The sequence below is a fragment of the Anopheles ziemanni genome, chromosome X (assembly GCF_943734765.1).
Source record: "Anopheles ziemanni chromosome X, idAnoZiCoDA_A2_x.2, whole genome shotgun sequence".
In the NCBI taxonomy this organism is placed as follows: Eukaryota; Metazoa; Arthropoda; class Insecta; order Diptera; family Culicidae; genus Anopheles; species Anopheles ziemanni.
In genome coordinates, this window is record NC_080707.1 from 3402095 (window position 1) to 3421370 (window position 19276).

The 19276-nt window shown below is 47.3% G+C and overlaps 5 protein-coding genes across 6 annotated transcripts; 3 read left to right on the forward strand and 2 right to left on the reverse strand.

The window, feature by feature from the left end:
• The first annotated feature begins 136 nt into the window (after positions 1-136).
• On the forward strand, positions 137-5668 carry LOC131291451 (uncharacterized protein CG5902). Of its 2 annotated transcripts, XM_058320664.1 has the most exons (7): positions 137-207; positions 1502-1762; positions 1929-2479; positions 2555-2640; positions 2714-2944; positions 3015-3197; positions 5389-5668. In XM_058320664.1, the coding sequence occupies exons 3-7, from the start codon at positions 2106-2108 to the stop codon at positions 5544-5546; spliced, it is 1032 nt and encodes a 343-aa protein (XP_058176647.1). In that variant the 5' UTR covers positions 137-207; positions 1502-1762; positions 1929-2105; the 3' UTR covers positions 5547-5668. The 2 variants fall into 2 exon arrangements, with proteins under 2 accessions (XP_058176647.1, XP_058176648.1); XM_058320665.1 differs by lacking the exon at positions 5389-5668 and having other exon boundaries at positions 3015-3367.
• Positions 5669-8036: 2368 nt separating this feature from the next.
• On the forward strand, positions 8037-10811 carry LOC131290933 (tyrosine aminotransferase). Its single transcript, XM_058320121.1, has 3 exons — positions 8037-8226; positions 9586-10385; positions 10461-10811. Exons 1-3 carry the CDS (start codon positions 8037-8039, stop codon positions 10809-10811), a joined length of 1341 nt encoding a protein of 446 aa, XP_058176104.1.
• A 205-nt stretch (positions 10812-11016) lies between these two features.
• Positions 11017-12029, reverse strand: LOC131290892 (NADH dehydrogenase (ubiquinone) complex I, assembly factor 6 homolog). Its single transcript, XM_058320077.1, has 2 exons — positions 11900-12029; positions 11017-11833 (listed from the first exon to the last, which is right to left on the reverse strand). Exons 1-2 carry the CDS (start codon positions 11998-12000, stop codon positions 11017-11019), a joined length of 918 nt encoding a protein of 305 aa, XP_058176060.1. The 5' UTR covers positions 12001-12029.
• A 521-nt stretch (positions 12030-12550) lies between these two features.
• LOC131290632 (vacuolar protein-sorting-associated protein 36) lies at positions 12551-15394 on the forward strand. Its single transcript, XM_058319795.1, has 3 exons — positions 12551-13850; positions 13884-14394; positions 14489-15394. Exons 1-3 carry the CDS (start codon positions 12702-12704, stop codon positions 14614-14616), a joined length of 1788 nt encoding a protein of 595 aa, XP_058175778.1. The 5' UTR covers positions 12551-12701; the 3' UTR covers positions 14617-15394.
• A 335-nt stretch (positions 15395-15729) lies between these two features.
• Positions 15730-16654, reverse strand: LOC131290557 (tRNA methyltransferase 10 homolog A). The gene has a single exon (XM_058319714.1). The coding sequence runs from the start codon at positions 16652-16654 to the stop codon at positions 15734-15736; it is 921 nt and encodes a 306-aa protein (XP_058175697.1). The 3' UTR covers positions 15730-15733.
• Positions 16655-19276: the final 2622 nt, after the last annotated feature.

The following is a 19276-nucleotide window of genomic DNA, read 5'->3' on the forward strand; positions in this document are numbered from 1 at the left end:
GAATGATCGTACCTGGCGCTCTTGCACTGATCTTGACGGCTTAGGAAAAGCCTCTAGGGCTCGAATGACGGACCGAAGAGAAAGAGAAAGCAATGCGTATGTTTATGTATCGCTCAGATGGAAGTCAGTACCGTGGTATTCGTATACAGTGGCGGACGTAGCGAAGTGTCGCAGAGAAACAGCATCAGCAGTGCTCGCAACCAAGGGGTAAGCAGAAGCTGTGCAGCCAAGGGGTAAACATAGAGGAGAAACGGAAAACAAAAACCCCTGGCCATCACCCGATCTCCCATCCAAACGCTGGCAATATTGTAGCTGGTCGATACACTTCCCGTGGCCCTTATCGTTTCCTGGCACCTGGTGGGCTCGTGAGGAAATTGGCAATATCTTCTTAAAACAAAGAAAAGACTACCCCCTTCCACCCTGCGAGTAGCGTTTGTTCAATTGCGGACGACGGTAGGCAGAGGCGAACAGCATCAAAATCAGTGCCAGCGGAACCATGTGTCAGCGTTTTCATCCAGTGTGTGCTATGCAATAGATCGAAAAGTGCATTTAGGGAAAATTATCTTCAGTCAGCTACATTACGTTGAAGACGTTGAGGAAGCAGCTGTGACGTCATGTTCGCAGGTTCCGTTCACGCATAGGTTTTTTCTTATAGGTAGGAGCTGCCTGACGAAGTGAAGGAAACCATATCGGAATAGGAGCAAAAGCATACTGCTGCTGCTACCCTAAGTAGATGAAAGAGGAAGGAAGAGCGATGCATTAGAACCATGTTAGAAGAAGGGAAAAGGAAATAGAGACAGCTGTGGGAAATGCCATCACGCGAAGGGAAGGGAGTTTTGGTTTTGATATTGTTTGTTCATGTTCATGCATGTTCGTTACACTAGAGTGTAAGTATAATGTATTACCAGAGCACAGCATTTAAAACAGGTGTTTTTTTAAACATACCTTTCCGTCAGTCTCATCAAACTGGTGTCAAAAGAGATTGTTAAGTAAGTGCAATTGCATGTCGTAACTGCGAACGTGGGTGCGACCGACCCCCCCACACGAACGCACGAAAACCAATAGAAAATACCCCCTAAACGATTCTGTGTTGACGTTGTGTTGCCCCATGGACATTTTCCGACGTGGAAATGCTCACAGCCCAAACACAAAGCAGGTTGTGTATTTGTTCCGCTGCGATGCGATGCCACTCGGTTTTGATTTACTCAAACTAACATCGTTGCCTCGAACGGAGTGCATTGTTTATTTTGTTTTCCATTGCACTTGCACAGCAAAAAACCTAGTGGGGAATTAACCAACGAGTCGCCAAAACGGTAGCCAACCTATGTACCGAACAAATTTGACTGCGTTAGCACCTCATTTAAGAACCGAGAAAGTACTTCGTGTACCGTCTTCCAAATGTGGCTGCCTAACAAATTTATAGCAGTTTAAAGTTGAAGAAAAACATGTTCCAAGTAATTTGATTATAATTCGTAATCCGTTTTATTTTTTCTACTTGTAGTGCACTGGCAGGCTCTCGGTAATCGCGCAAGGACGTCCAATCCAACGCATCCAATCCAACTTAACAATGTGCACAGCTAGCACCTAGCACAACGCTGCCGTCCCGACTCTCGAGGAACCATCCTAGGCTTCTGGTTTCAGTATAGTGGAAACGCAAACTATACACCGTATCCACCGCCGCGCACTGTGTTCATCAGTCGTCATCAGCCGTTGTGGTGCACCGAATGCAGAAGGTCAATTGGATTGGTTGAATTGTTCGAAAGTAAGTTCACCTTAAAGCAGTAGGTAAATGCCTTGTTGAGGAATCGAGCCACATATGTCAAAAACAACGGTAATCCTCGTTGATAAGTTCACATTTCCCAAGTGCCATTGATTGTATGTTGTATGTGTTGTATATATGAACTATAACGTCCGTTTTACTATCGCAGGTCGTAGCGTTTCGTTTCCTACACTTTCAAGCGCCCATATCATTGTCTGTCCGACGGTTCTTGCAAAAGGGAAGATACGCGCACCGTTTTGTTAACAAATTCAACACTGCACCAATCAAACGATCGTTCAGCTGTGCTTCATCCACTGTCTGCTATCAACGGAAAACGAGCGTGAAAATGGCATCAAGCTGCTGCGGAACGAAGAAGCAAAAGCTGAACGGTACGTACGCCGCCACCAACGGCTACAGCAGCACGTCATCGTCGTCTTCTTCGTCCGGTCGCGGAAGCAACGGTGACGACGGTGGCACCAATAATCACCATTGCAATGGGCGCGTCGGGGGAAACCAGTACGTCGGGACCCAGCCCTCGAACGACCACTCCGTAACGTCCGCCGGCGGATACGTGCCGAATGGACACGGTGGCCTGCTGAACGAACAGAAGTCGATGGTGAACTCGATGCCGGATATGTGCTTCTACTGCTTCGAGGTTCTCTACCGAGAGCTGCACAACATGGAGGAGCCGCGCACGCCATGCTTCACCAATGATCCTTAGTAAGTCCATCGACAGAACAATCAATAGGAAAGCAGCCTAGTGTTGTAACATTTTTCTGTTCCTCTGGCCCACAGCCCACTGTTTGTGACCTGGAAGATTGGCAGAGAGAAGCGCCTGCGTGGTTGCATCGGTACATTCAGTGCGATGCGTTTACATTCAGGTAAATAGCTTGCTAGCGTTCAAGGTGGTTTGTTTGTTTCGTTAACCCTACCGACGTTTTCCCTCCGGCGCAGGACTTCGAGAGTATGCAATAACAAGTGCTTTAAGAGATTCCCGTTTCTCGCCAATCACCCGTGATGAGATCCAAAGACTGACCGTCTCGGTGTCGATCCTCCAGGGCTTCGAGGAGGCCCGTGGCTACCTGGATTGGACGCTCGGCATTCACGGCATCCGCATCGAGTTCTACAACGAGCGCGGCTCCAAACGCACCGCTACCTACCTGCCACAGGTGGCCTCAGAGCAAGGTATGTTAGTACGGTAGGGTCGTTTTATAAAGAAAAACAGTTCAGCCAACATTCCGTTTCATTCCGTCAGGCTGGGACCAAACACAAACGATCGACTCGTTGCTGCGCAAGGGCGGCTACCGGGCGCAGATCACTCCAGAGACGCGCCGCTCGATCAAGCTCACCCGCTACACCTCCCAGGAATGGCACATGTCGTACAACGAATACCGTGAGCTACTGGACAAGCAATCTCACAACCACAGCAATATGCTAGGTAAAGTACAGTGCTAACATTATGGCAGTACAATACGGACCGATCCATCCGTCGGCATCGTTTGCCGCCCCGATAGACCACCAGCACCAGCAATAGTAGCATTAATCACTGCTATACCACTGAACCGAAACGCGCTTGGGGCGATTACGGTCAATTACGATTTTTTGGGAATACCTTTTGGAAATCGTAGGGACCAAATTTGAACAGGTCAACCGCGTATTCCTTACAGAACTATTCTCCGTGGACACGGGAAGCACTTGCACGAACTGGCCTTCGTTTCGCCAAAAGCGTATGACGGCCAAGTTTCCAAGCCTATCCCAATAGTGCCGTACGTCAGACAAAAACCCTTGCTAAAGTGTAAATAGTCTTCGGCAAAGCGCGCCCTTTGCTATTCAAAAAGTTCAATTTTCTCAACCACAGTCATCACGAAGAATCCCATGCAGCTATGCGTGCAATTTAATACGACATTTTGCAATATCGCGCTTACCCACCCATTTTCGAAAAGTTTTTAAAATAATGTTTGATTTTTTACCTATTTTTTTTAAGCATCACGTGTAGGGTTAAACTTTTCTTTTGCTAAATTTTTTTGCTCTAAATTATACACGTATATATTTTAATATTGATAAGATTTGGTAGAACGAAATAATGAGCACGATTTTATTTTTTTAAAGTTATACATGGTGTCCAATATATTGTCAGATGTTTATCTTCATTGGGTAGTAGTGAAACACGCTACAGTTCATATACTTTCTACACATTATTATAGATGTTACAGTAGAATGTTTGATTGGGTTTGATGAACAAAAAAGATTCAAATTAGGCTGTCACACATCGGATTTAATGAAGTTTTACATTCTTTCATTTAAAAAAGCATATCTGCCGCTTTCGGCACTCGTTGGAGAAGCGTTTGCCTTATCCGGTGAAATCTCGTTGTCCTGCGCGCCGGCTGTTCGCAATGGCAGTCTTATTTGCAGCATGTCGTTACGACAAATATAGCTACACATCTTCTTCTTCTTGGCGTAACGACCTCTTGGTCATGCCTGCCCGTTAAGGGCTTACGAGACTTGTTTCCCTGTTGTACGTGGATAGTCAGCCCTCTCGTACAGGGGAGGTTCCGGTCTTGGTTGGGATTCGAACCCACGCCGTCGAGGATAGCTACACATAAAACCAATATAGCTTTCCATTTTCAAAAATTGATCAAGAAAATTTGATTTATTGTTGTGAAATGATTGATTTTCTTTTAATTAGTTTATTAATATATTGGACACCGTGTATTTTTCTATAACAAAACTTAATGTTTCATTTTAGCATAACTTAAGGTTCAACTCTCTTACGTAAGTTGCAATACATTCGAAGCACACTCTAAAACATATATTCGCGCAAACCATTTGTTTAACCATCGCAGCATAGTGATTCTCTATCCGACGTTTCGTTAACATTAATTATTAGTAGCACCGCTTCGTTACAGGCCGTTATATCTACCGATAACGTCCGCAACCATTCTCATAGCTATATTTGGGAGTGAAAAGGGCCGGTAAATAGCGAGCAAAATGTGCAGAAACCTTGCGCGGAGCATAATTACAAACCAAATATCTCTTATTCCAAAACGGCGCGTGATCTGGCCCTTAAGGCAACTGTCTGAAACAGGATTTGAACGTGTACAGAACCCGCTTTCAAAGATAGTTCTCGTGGATGCACGTACGATTGCGTTATGAACAATTTCAATGGTTGATGCAAATCGGTAAACTATTAAACTGCAAGCCGCAAACATAGGACGTAGATGACTTCAACAGAAACTAGATACAAAATAAGTTTTATTTTCAGTACGTACAGTTTTTGTCCTAAAGGCATTTAGAGCAGGCCTAGGTGAAAACACGGAAGCGATTTGATTTAAGTCTAACCTATGATGATTTTAACACCTTCCCGGCCGGCTATGACACAACTAAAGCTTACCTCATCTCATGTCGCCGACGGTTTCCTTTCATTTGGATCATTTCAATGGCAATAAGTTTGCGAATCGGTCAAGTTCTCTGACTCTGTGGGAGTCGTACCCATTATTGTATGTATGTGGGTCGTGATCCTATCTGTCGGCTGAGCGAATAGCTATCGTGGAAATCTGCTCCATCAAAGCATCCATAACGCTCTAATAAGTACTCAAAGCAACACCATTTTAACTTTTTTTTATCATTAGATTCCCAGGAACAAATTCAAGTTTTGCGGGATATTCGGCCAAGAATGAAGAGGAAAAATGTTGTGGCCGGCCATAACGAGTCAAATCTAATCGAAATACAACCCGCAGACGATACACAAACAGCAACCCCGAAGAAATGTAAGGTTAGGCGTGTGTAGTAATTAGAAACCGAATCGACAGGTGATTATAAAAACAGTTTAAATGTTACATATGCTACCAATACACAACAAGAATGCTAACTGCTGCGACTTCACAGTGTGTAATTACTGAGCTACTTAATAATAAGAGATCGTTTGCATGTTTGTGACCAGCGTAACTTAGTTTAGCGAAGGCGATTGATTGGTTTACTCATTGTTTGCGTTTCCATTGGCGAAAAACGAAGAAAAAAAATGGAAATAAATAAGAAAACAATACAGCACTTCCCGAACGCTATCTCTGCCGGTGAGCTCAAAATCAATTCAACACGTGAACAAGCAGTAAATGTTTTGAAGACAAAAAACAAAGAAGAAATTATACAATTTCCAAACAATCTTAATTAATATCAAAGTGAAGCAGCAAAGTGTGAGCGAAATGTTAAACTATTAGAAATGTTTCATTTTTATTTTTTTTTACTAGAATTTGATACCTTTCAAAGCAGGTGATAATATAATTGCACTTCACTGCCACATTAATTTAAACAAAATAGGGGGGAATATATAAAATTGACGAAAAATCCAAATATATGAAAATGTATATGTATGCAAATGCATTGGAGCGATATGTGGCGGCGCACATAGTTGACGATCAAAAAGCATGTATGCAGAGATGGTTGTACATACATATATTTATATATCTGTTCAAATGCCAATTCGGTTTTATTCCATAGAGTGAAGAATGTGTTGTTTTGAAGAAAAAAAAAAAAGGAAATAAATCTATAATAAAGGAGTTTTTCGAACCCAACACTTAGGCGAACAAATGCAAATGATTTTCGCGCTCGCTCGTGGATCGCTATTTTCCTAGACACGATTCTGACAACGGCGATCGGGTAGTCAACCTATTCCCATTAAGCCTGCAGTTTCGAATAAAATTATACTAACTATCGATACCGGAAACCTGATTGCCGACCGAAAAATTATCCTTACAAAACTATCCTGCGCAAAACAAATGTCGCGTTGCCAAGGGGATGCGTGGCATGCGAATACTATGCAAACATGTTGGCCCATTTGCGTGGAAAAGGGATTAATTTTCCTCTAGCTTTGGTGGATATTGGATAGTTTTGTCGAGTGCGCCTTAATTTCACCATTGATCGCCATGTTTGCACCGTGTGGTGGACTACAGAAATCGCTGAAATGTGCAGCATCATTCAACAATTCAAGTTATTATTCGCAGTTCGCAAAACTCGTTTCCTGCTTAGTCGTCGGAGTGGCGTTGTTTTCTTCTTCTTCTTGTCTGCTTCTTCTACTTTTGCTTCTTTCTCCGATCGCCGATGTCTTCGAGAGGTCGGGGGGGAGGGAGGGTAGGCCTTAGTGTAAGCGTACACTCGGGTGTTTTTCGCGATCCGTGTTGCCAATCTCCATTCATCTCCACACGCGGAGCCAGCCTGCCCCCTATATAATCCCAGGAGATCGAGGAGAGCTTCCTTCCGTTTCCAAGCAGGCTCACCCTGCCAGCCCACCCTTCGGGAGCCCGCAGGCCACCAGAGCAACAACCGACGGTCACTCTATGGTCGTCGGATCAAAACGAAAACAAACTTCGTTACCATTGTCGTCGTCGTGGTGTGGTTGTCGTCGTGGTTGTCGTCGTCGTTATCGAGGCTGTGGAATCCAACTGGTTCGAGATGCTGCGAAGGTTTATAAACGCCCGCGACACCGTCGAAGTTCGGCTAGTATCGAACTGGTATCCCAACGAGACCAACCAACCAACCAACCAAGCAAGCAACCAATCAAGCGATAACTGCGGAATTCGTAGGAACTTTCCAAGAGCTTCTCCCAAATCGTGTGTCGTATCTCTGGCGCCCCCGTGCGGTAATCCTGTTGTCGGTATCCTCTGTGTAAACTGCGCGCGCGCGCGTGTGTGTGTGTCGCTCGTACGAGGAGCGGAGCTGCTGGAAGCCTTGATGTAATATCCAAATGTCCTGTGTCGTGCCATTCGTCCGAAGCAAGGGTTGTGGTGCCTGTTTTGTCCTGTACATCCAGACCTTATGTGGACCCAGCGTGCCTGTTGCGTGAAGGCTTTTGTAGAGCAGCTTATATTGTGCGCGCAATAAATGAAAGTGTGAGGTGTGTGACTCGTGAGGTGTGTGCGGAAAAGGTGAGCAGCCATTCCCTAAACATCTAAGGGGATCTCCGAATGAACGGTTTTCGACGGTGCTGCAATTCTGCAGAGCTCTCGTAACGGTCGTCGCCAGTATCGCCGACTGCCGACAGGTAGCCCCGTTTTCCAGTAGAACACCACGGGAGTAAAACAGGTCCCCCGAAGACACAGGACCCCGAAGAATTGTAGACAAAACAGCCAGCCAGCAACTGGTAGCTGCCGCCCAGCGAGCCGTAGCGCCATACGTTAATCCTCCCACAAGCTATAAATATATATTTATAGATAGTCGATTCCAATCTCTCGGTTCCAAATCCCCCCCCCCCCCCGCGAAGAAAGCCGGTTTCTGTTTGGTGACTATGAAAGATTTGGTAGACATACCAACGCTGAACCAACTCAACACCCAGCGCCCAATCAAGAGCAAGCGTAACCGATGGAACGTGGAGATCTCGGACTTCGCCAGGCTCACGCATAATCCAATCCGCGCCATCGTCGAGGGGCTGAACATCCAACCGCATCCGGACAAACCGCTGATCGCCCTCTCGATAGGTAAGTGCGACCCTAGCATAGGTATGGTCTTCAGCCACCTTTTTCCCACCACGATCCACGAACATGTTTCGGGGGTTCAGGTCAGAACGAATGCCATTTGCCGTAAGCGACACGCCAGATTGTCTAGCTCCAACGAAACGTTTCCAAACTTGTCTTCAATCCCCCGAAGTCCGCAATAGCCAGTGCCGGGTAAGGGCTCAGCTGTGTGCAGTTGGATGTGGATGGCCCAGTTCCAAAAACAGCCGCTCTCGGCACGTGGCGTGCACCGACGAGAGCTGGAGGACGACATCCATCCAGTGTCGACGCTTCGGTTTTTAGCGACGCATTACGTGTGGCAACACAATGCGCGGCCGGTCGTCCAGGTCCTCACCGGTTTCCCCCCGGGGTGGCGATTAGTTGTTTTCTAGTCCATTTGCATAGTAGCCAAACTGCTTCGTCAATCGCCAAGTCGGTGACGGTGGTGGCGGCGTTGGCGCGCACGGATACAGCGGAGTCGGTTTTTTTAGTGGCTAAGACGACACACCGACGCCATTGGTTTACTGCGCCGATCGAACCACCCGGACGGAGTCGTCCGTGCGCGACCAATCACAGTCCGGTTGGCTTCCAGGAGGCAAACAAACAGGTTTTGGAGGCTTCACCGAACTTCAAGAACCTACCAGAGGGCAACGGCGGATCAAGTTTTTCAAACCACTCGCGCGCGCGCGTATCAAACGCATTCAAAGTAGAAATCCTGAATTCCTAAGGTTTGAGGTATTTGAGAGGAGGCTTTCTTCGCGGTGTTGTTTCGCCGCTCGCTACTCCACAGAGTTTGTTGTTGTCGACGGTTCAGAATGTTCCATGCTCTGCCATATGCTCCGCATTCCTCACTCCAGAGCACCTGGGGTTCGTCGGTGCGTGGAGTCCGAGTCCTAGTTCCAGATTTTGCCACCTGATGCAACCCTTCCAAATGGTTGGTACTTTTTGTTTGAATTTGACCAACCTCTCACCCCTTTGGCGCACGAAGGCGCGTTGCTTTCACTTGGGATCAAAAATTCTGACGAAAGCAATGCGAGTGTGTCGTCGTACTCGTGTGTCGCGACGAGGCTTAAATCCAGTTTCGGGGTTTTGTCATTTGCCTTTAAATTTCTTGCTTTACTTTTCCGCTCGAGTCGATTCGTGCTCTCCTACCATCTTTTGGTCCCGTTTGCCTACCTTCCCCTTTCCACTTCGCAAAGCGCGTGTGGAGTTTGGTTTTGTTTTTTGTTTTATCTATACGTATGTTTATATAAACAGGCGCTTGTGTGTGTATGTGATTGTGCTGTGTTTTTGAAAATATTTTTTTAAATAAAATTATGGAATCCACAACTTTTCCGTTTGCAGGAGATCCTACCACGTTTGGCAATCTAAAACCGTCGCAGGAAACAATCGACGCCATCCGGCAGGCAGTCGAAGACGGCAACGGCAACGGCTATGCACCAGCGAACGGTCACCAGGAGGCCCGTGAAGCGGTCGCCCGCTACGTCCAGCACCAGGGGCCGGTGTCGGCGAGCGACGTGATCCTGTGCAGCGGCTGTAGCAGCGCGCTGGACCTGTGCATCTCCGTGCTCGGTGTGCCGGGTAAGAACATTCTCATCCCGAAGCCGGGCTTCTCCATCTACCGCACGCTGGCCGAGGGTTTCGGGATCGAGTGCCGCACGTACGATCTGCTGCCCGAGCGCGACTGGGAGGCCGACCTGACGCAGCTGGAGCGGCTGATCGATGAGGACACGTGCGCGCTGATCGTGACCAACCCGGGCAACCCGTGCGGCAGCGTGTTTTCGCGCGCCCATCTCGAGGCGATCGTCGACATCGCCGAGCGCCACTTTGTGCCGATCATCGCGGACGAGATCTACGAGCATTTCGTCTTTCCGGGGCACGAGTTCTGTGCCGTCAGCTCGCTGTCGCGCCGGGTGCCGGTGCTGTCGTGTGGCGGGCTGACGAAGCGCTTCCTCGTGCCCGGCTGGCGCATGGGCTGGATCATCATCCACGACCGGGAGAACGTGTTCCGGGACGTGCGCAAGGGTCTGGTCAACCTGTCCGTGCGCATCCTCGGTAGCAATACGATTGTCCAGCGCGCCCTGCCGGCAATACTGGAAAACACCCCCAATGACTTTTTCGACGACCTCGTGGCAACGTTGCACGTAAGTTTGACCAACTCAATTCCCTCAAGATGAGCTAGCTGTAATATAAAAAAAAACCCTCCCTCTATTTGGCAGCGCCACGCCGAGATCGCTTACAAATCGATCAAGAAAATTCGCGGCCTTCATCCGGTGATGCCGGGCGGCGCGATGTACATGATGGTGGGCATCGACATCGACCACTTTCCCGAGTTCGAGCACGACCTGAGCTTCGTCGAGGCGCTCGTACATGAGCAGAGCGTGTTCTGCCTGCCGGGACAATGCTTCGAGTATCCGAACTTCTTCCGCCTGGTGCTGACCGTGCCGGAAGAGATGATCGTGGAGGCGGTGAAACGGCTGGAGGAGTTCTGCGAGCTGCACTACAAGATCGACAACGAGGAGCTGCTGGTGCAGCGCAACGGCTTGCTGTCGCAGATGACCCAGTACTGAGAAAGTGACGAAGTGTGCGCACTATTGCGTACCCCGGCTGAGGGCGAACAGAATATTCACTTAAAACGTAAACATATCTATGGCCTACCCTATATTACATACGCTCGGGAAATAAAGGTGAACTTCTTCTTTCTTTTATTTTACTCTTTTGCAACTACACACACACGCACACTCGCGGAAAAGTACGGTTTTCTTCTTCTTCTTTTCAATATTTTCCCCAAAACGTTCGCCAATACAACACCAACGGTAGCAGCGAATCCGTCCGCATCACGTTCGGATCCGTTAGGTGAAAATTCCGTAGCCTTAACCGGTGCAGAAATCGCTCTATCACTATGCTGGGTAGGAAAATTGGTTTCACGGCGCGTGGTACAGTTTTCAGCAGGCCCTGGGCCGTCTCCAGGTGCCGATGGGCAACGCTGGCCAGGGCAAAGGTCACCTCCTCCACGCCCTTATCATCCGCCCGGTTGCGCACCATGCGCTCCTGATTGACGCCGTGCGCAATCAGCACCTCCTGCGGTATGGGGACGGCGTTCCGGCGCGTCTGGTGCGGAATCGACCGCAGCAGATTGACGATGCCCTGCGCCTTGCCAAGGTGGGACGCGGCATGGTCGCAGTGCACGTTCCGCACGCCGTGCACCTCCAGCAGCAGGTACAGCACGCTCGACACCGACTGTTCGGCGTAGTCCTCCAGCTGCTTCACCGTGAGGAAGTTGAGGTTTGCGTTCGCCCTAGCGCTTATCAGCCGCTGAAAGTGCATTTTGGAAAGCTTGTGATCGTTAATTGCCCTCTGTAGCTCGCGGATGACGGGATGCTCTGGAACGTTGCTACCATTGGCGCCGCCCCGGTACAGCGTGTTGACGGTGTTCTCCCAGAACTTGAGCGGCAGCACGCCGACATTGCCGGCCGCAACCTTCTCGCTAACCTTCGCCACCTCAACGTTGAACGCCCGCACCGCCAGCGCACTGCGCCGCTGGGGGTTTCGCAACAGCAGTGTGCATAGGAAGTTTTCCTTATCGTTACTCCTGGGGAAGCGAAAGAGTAAGTGTAAGGTGTGTCACGGCTTGAAACAGCATTCCCGGTGCCCCTACCGAACCAGGTTCAGGCAAACGTTCTGTGATGCAACGTTGTCCGATTTTGTGCGGACGCTGTACAAAAGTCGTATCCGAGCAACACTTCTAGAAGTCCACATGGTACTTTTCTAAATTTCTTTAAAACAAGCACAGTAAAGTATACAACACCACTAAAAAAACGCACTGCCTTATTCAAACATGTTACATTACTCGCGTTTCTATTTACGTCGGCTTTACGAAACGAAAAGCATTATGGAATTGATTGCCAAAACAGAGAGGACGATAACAAACGAGTGTCAAACTTGAATGACAACAAACAACTGGTTTGCTGTAATCTGTTATAACGAGTTTGCACAGTTTGTTCTTGATGGTGTTGTTCAATTCCTAAAACATGGCAGTAAAAGTAGTTAAAGATATTTTTTTAATTTAATTTATTTTACCATGCACAGCCATCATTGGCCTTGCATTGCCGTCGCGGGTCCAATGCAAAGTGGCGACAACATTCCGATCAATAATAACTGTCAAAATACATTTTCTGTTTGTTTAGGTATTTGAGGGTGCGATTTGCTAGTTGCAGAAAGTCGGAAAGGTTAAAGATCGGAGAAGAAAATTGTATTCCCAGCGAAGTACGTCCACATATTTGCTGCCGTCGCACCATTGTTTGCCGCCGAAGGATATCATAAGGTTCGCGCAACCCTCTCGCAGCGAGATTGCTAAGAATGCGTGTTGGATTTTGTGTTTAATCTGGTGTAGAACTTTTCTTCTCAATCGATTCTGGCTGGCAAAAACGTCAGAACGAAACAGGAACCAAAAAAAATCGATGGATTTTCCAGACACACTGAAGATTCCGCTCGGCAAAGGGCTTGCACCTCAAGCGGGCGCCATCGTAAACGGGGCCCCCGTCGTGGGCAGCCACTCGATGTCGGGTGAGCAAGGCGCAGGGTACGTCACAGAAAAGCTGTACATGCTGCTGCAGCTCTACCTTCAAAACAAGGGATGGAATCCTTCGGTGGAGCTGCTGCAATGCTTCGCCGAGCTCAAGGATACCCCGATTCTGCCGAGCGCCTCGTATCTACAAACGCTAGCGAGCCGCGTAGCGCTCGACAACCAAGGGCGGCTGGTGCTGCGCGAGTCGGGGAAAATTGTGCTGCCCTACGAACACTTTGCCAATGCCGTTATGCTGAAGCATATGTCCGGGCCGCATGGGTTGCACCTTAGCATCGAGGCCACCGTGCGCGCCGTAATGGACTCATACACCATTGGGCGCGAATGCTTCGGCATGGAGAAAGAATTCATTGTCGAAGTCGTACAGTCCTGCCCTAGCCCCGCCTGCCGTTACTACAAGGGTCAGATCGGTGTTGGGCCCTACATCGATCAGGCCACATTCGGCAACCCTGGCGCACATCTGAACACCGAATATCTGTCCCATCTGCAGCATCAGAATGCGAGCGCAATTGAACTCGGCAATGCCAACGAAAGTGCACCGAAGGCACTGATGAGTCAAGTTAAAATATCCAAACCGACCGTCTCCCCGCAACACCAATCACACATCAGTGCCGCTCTCTTTCAGCAGCAGCAGCAGCAACAGCAGCAACAACAGCAACAGCAACAGCAGCAGCAGCAGCAGCAACAACTTGGTCGTTCCGTTATACCCCAAAAAGCGTCACCATTCGAACAGTTCAGCAACCTTTCCACATTCGACAAGCAGCGAATGTTGCAGCAGTTGCAGGATAAGCAGAAGCACTTTGATGTTAGTCTCGGACCACAGCTTGCACAGCAATCGCTGGTCGTTGGTGCCGCTGGTGCGGGCTCTGGCACGTTGAGCAGTGCGGTCTTGGGGAAACAGCAGCATGCCACAGCAGCCGCAACACTACTGCAACAGCATCAACTGGGACAAGCTACCGGTCCTCAACCCGGTGCCATTTCGCAGCCTTCCGTGCAGCACCATCATCTTCAAACACAACAGTCGGTTCCATCATTGGCCCCGCCACCTCTTCAACAGCAACAACAACAGCAGCAGCAGCAACAGCAACAACAGCAGCAGCAACAGCAACAGCAGCAAGTACAGCAGCTAGCGCATCCGTCGACCTTGCATAGTCAGCCTCCTAGCATCGGTGGACCGCTGGTGCCGATGATCAGCCAAGCAGTCGGCGTGTCGACCCCCAGCGTTCTCAACCAGGTACAGCAACACCAGCAGCAGCATCAGCAGCTAGCAATGCAAGCGCACCTCAGCCAGCCACCGCTGCAAACGGTCAACATGGACACGGGCCACAAACTGTCCGATTACATGCGCGGCGCCGTCGATCCGCACGAAAACGTCTCCTCGGCCAGCAGTGAGCTGTTGGCGCTGCACAACGGCGCCTGGAACCAGGAGCGCGACGGACTCGTCGTCAGCCAAGAGAAAATTATCCGCGCGTTCAGCGAGCTGATGCGCAACATTTCCAAGATGAAAACGTTCATCCGGCCGAGCATGTGCAAGCCGTACGGCAAGCAGTCGGAAAGTCTGCAGAAAAGTAAGCGTCCCCAACACGTATAGCATTGTTTATGATTTGTTGATGCACCGCATGCATAAATGTAAATTCTTTTCTCTCTCTCTCTCTTCAACAGCGCTATTCGACACGATTCAACTATTGCAGATGTTGCGAAACTGTTTGCCTGCACCTCATATTCCTGTGGTGTCGTGGAAGAGCGATCCGATCATCTCCGGAAGCAACTCCGAGACGGCGATAAATTGAAAGTTCCATAAACCCAATCGCCAGTAAACGGCAAGGGTTTAATGCGCAGCCAAATCTTTTTCAAAAGAATCCTACTGTTCGGTAGTAATTGTAATAGTGAAAGCATAGGTTTTTTTTTCAAATGCTCAACTTCCGTTCCCATACTTTGCGCCATTGTTTTTTGTTTGTTTGTTTTGTTTTTGTTATTTGAAATATTGTAATATTTATTCCAGCACAAAATCGCTTTTTGTGATTGAAAAAGTTAGCTAGTACTACGTTTATGCCATAATTGCGATAGCTTTAAGATTCTCTTCCTCAAGATTCCGTTGCAAGCAACACGGTTGAAGCGATTGCCAAAGATTAGCGACGAACGAACTAACATTTAACATTATGTCTATTTCGCTTAAAGTACTACTAGTGTAAGCATTTGAGAGAATATGGTAGTAGAAACGGTATCGGCGATAATATATCGAACATACATATAAAACGAAACTAGAGGAGGGCCGACCCTCCGCCGATTTGAGTTGCATTGATGAGATAATAATGCTGAATCTAGAGAAGAATACTCAGTGTGTATCATTAACTAATGGAATTGCCAAGTTACCGTACAGCATTTACATGATAATACCAATGATTATATGTGATTTCGCATCGTTTTCATATATTTATTAACAACGCTTAATCTACGCGGGGCGACCAACACCGGTCCATGTGTGATCTTAAAGAGAAAGAGGAGGAAAAACACTATGTAACTCCCTACAGCAAGTGCTGCTATTCAATATTCAATAAAGTGTATGTCTTCTCCTTCTTCTTGGCGTAACGACCGGCTTGATTTTGCCTGCCCATTAAGGGCTTACTAGACTTTTTTCCCTATGCGTACGTGGACCCGCCAGTCCTCTCGTACAGGGGAGGGTCCGGTCTCGGCTGGGATCCGAACCCACGCGACGTGGTGAAATGGTGACCTCCCGGCGCTCCCGCTCGGCTATCGCCGACCCCCCAGTGCATGTACGTCTTTATCGTTTAATTGTGTATTTTTATTTAACATTATGTATTTACAATCGTTTATCATTTAACATTACGAGTTCGCTGCTACGCAACTAACTATTTTGCTGTCGTCAGGACCATGTACCATTAGAGGTCAATCCATCGATTCGATCTTAACGTCGTTCTGCGGTAGATCACAGATTTCCGTTTTCTTTTCTTTTGCTGTAGCTCCTTTACGTGCCGGCATCACATCCAACAAAGTCTGTTGCCAATCTTTGCCGGTATTTATATTCAGAAGTATCTCAAATACTTGATTGATTGTCAGCACGGTCCGTGTTTTGAGTACAAGATGCTCGCCAAGCGGCAGACGAGCGTGCCGTATGCCGAACTCTTCCGCCAAACGGAGGCAATATCCTTTATGCTGGTTGTGGTCAACCAATCCTCCGATGACGTAGACGTGATTACGTTCGAGCGTTTCGATCACATTGTCCGATTCGCTCGTAAGGTAGATCAACTGTTTCGGGTCGAACAGTTTCATGAAATGCTCGGAGCTGAACCGCACAGGCCACTGCATACAACCATCGTTCCGCAAAAGATGTTTCTCAACAGCACCATCCGGGCGGATGCCGGTGAAATGCAGCGGTAGGGGTTTCTCGGAGCGTCTGTTGGCCGTGTAGACGCGTAACAACTGCTTGACGCACTTAGCCACATCCTTGTCGATCATGATCGTATCGAAGCTTAGATCGACGACCACTTCCGGCGATCCCGCCTCGTAAATGATTTCTCTCCGCTTCAACTCCTTCCGGCTAGGTCCTGTACGTACGGGTAGACCGAGTTTGACGGCTTCGATTCGTTTCGCTTTGCGCTTTGCCTTTTCCACACGCCTTTTCTCCTTCTTCCTCGCTTCCCATTTTTCCATTTTGAGCAGCTGTTTTCGTTTGCGTTTCGAGAGTGGTTCATCTGAATGTTCTTGTTCCACATCTTTTTCGATTTTCACTTCCTCATGGGTCGCATTCTCACTTCGGACCGTATCTTGGACCGATGCTTCAGCAGAAACTGCGGTAACATTCTCCATCATATAAACGATATTAAAGATTAATTGTATAGGATGTGCCTGGTGTATTGGGAAGTAAATTAATGCACGCTTATTTAAAAAGGGCTGCTGTTTGACCAGATTAACACTGCGACCTCCGCACGTTTCACGAAATTTGCTTCGCACGACAACAGGCTCGTTTCCTCAGATCAAGTTGCGTATTGCCAGTTTATTTGTGATGCGGTTGTCATCATACCATATGATGTTATCGAAAGGCATAATGTTGAATACTTGGTCGTGTTCTACCCAGTATTTCACATAAAATTGGTATTGTAAGAAACATACAATTTTCCCTTCTCCCAGACATAATTTTTTGAAATTTAATCGATTGCGATGGAGTGTTCATAATATGAACTACACTTTTTGCGCAGATGATATGTAAGTACCTTGTTCTGCGGCCCTCCATTAGCCATAATCTTTCGATGGTTCACCACTTTCTATGGTTCAAAGTTAGATAATAGCATAATTACATAGCTCTAAGATTTTCATCCTAAACATTCCATTGAAAGCAATAGGATGAAATACAAATCATTTAGCGCTATATTTATGTTACTACTAGGAAAGAACTCTATTACCAGCATATATTAGCAGAAACTGCATCGGTGGTAATATATCAAACATACATATAAAACCAAACTAGAGGAGGACCAACGCAACGTCTATTTGAGTTTTGAGATGAGATAGCGTAGGGAAAAGTCAAGAAACCTTTAAAAGGGCAGGCATTACCGAAGACGGCCATTCCGCCAAAAATGAAGATGAGCTAATAAAGAGGAATGTAGAAAATGCGTTACTGAGGGAGCTGCCAAGTTTCCGTGTGGCATGTACAACAAATACCAGCTGCAATACTATTTGTGAATTCGCATAATTGTAATATAACCATTTCCGAATTTTCAAACAAATCGCTTTATCTTCAAACAATAGTTCATGTAAAGTTCAGTTCAGGGTTCTATTTGTAAAATTAGGTACAAGTTTAAAGTACTCCGCACAGCTGTGCTGTAGTTCATTGCTCGACAAAGTGTATGTATCAAAAACTGTAAAATATCAAAAGCCATCAATCAATCTAACTTACCACATATTCTACCGTCCGGGCGATTTAAAATTCTGCCATCGTGATGTTTCTGATGCTGATGTCGACGGCAGCATGGCCAATAGTCTGCTTTCAATCTGTTTTCTGTTACGGTTAGTGTGAGATTACTGATTTTTCCTGTAGTTGATCCCGTAGATGTGATTACAATCTTTGCCGGTATTTATATTCAGAAGTATCTCAAATACTTGATTGATTGTCAGCACGGTCCGTGTTTTGAGTACAAGATGCTCGCCAAGCGGCAGACGAGCGTGCCGTATGCCGAACTCTTCCGCCAAACGAAGGCATTATCCTTTATGCTGGTTGTGGTCAACCAATCCCCCGATTACGTAGATGTGATTACGTTCGAGCGTTTCGATCACATTGTCCGATTCGTTCGTAAGGAAGATCAACCGTTCCGGGTCGAACACTTCCATGAAATGCTCGTTACTGGTCCGCACAGGTCACTTTTGATAACCATTCCGCCACTTTTGATAACTTTTGATAACCATTCCGCATCAAATGCGTCTGAACAGCCCCGTATTATTTCTCGGTTGTCCAAAGAGCTCGTGTTCTGGTTGCGAGAACTTCAATTTCAAATTTCCTGGAAATGTCACGGAAACTTCTTGACACGATCGTTCACGATTTAGTTCTGGATGTCAGTTTGGTTGGACTGAAATTTCATCCATCAAGCCTTCGCCCAATGAGCCATAACCCAAGAAACAGCGCTACACTGAAAATCGAGCAGTTTTTTGCATATTTTTATTGCATAAGTTTATTGGACGAGGGCTTTTACTGTCATCTTTGCCCAGAATTTTACCGTGAGTTCACACGGGCTTGCAACATTTCTGTGGCCGGGTTTTCTACGACCGATTTGTGCTCGCCGGAAGTGTCAAAGTAATCAAAAGTAGCCCAAGTCGGCCATCTTGCATGTCAAAAGTGTCGCAGCAACTCCCACCGGCACCGGGTCGCGGCGTTGGACGATCTGGCCAACGTTTTCGTCGCTTATGCGCTTCCAAAATTAAGCTTTTAACGTTTACTACATACATATTACATTACATACATACTTTAAACATTTGTCCGGGTTGTTCGGAACTGGGCTGACACCGGATAATCGAATTCGGTATGTGAAACCAGACGTACAAAAAAGCGCACGATTTTTTAAATATTGACTGCGGTAAACCCCAATGAAAAAAGTACAACAAAATGGAACGTCAGAAGCGTGATGATTTTCTGCCGTGTCTAGAACGCTCATTTCATTGACAAGTTCCTTATTGACACTGATCGGTTACGCCCTCCGTGTCAAGTTACAGCGTGATGCTGATCGATAACCCAGTTGACGTTAGAACTTCAATTTTGTTGTTGTTTTGAAAGAAGGTGCGATTTAGAAGGAACGTTGCCGCAGTTGTATGTTGGCCTGTCAAACCCTGTAACGCAAGGTCTTGCGTCATCGGTTCCAGCCCCTATCTCTCCCATGAGAAAAAAACGCAAACGCAAGACCTTGCATAAAGCTGTGACCACAAGTTAACCAATATGAAAAG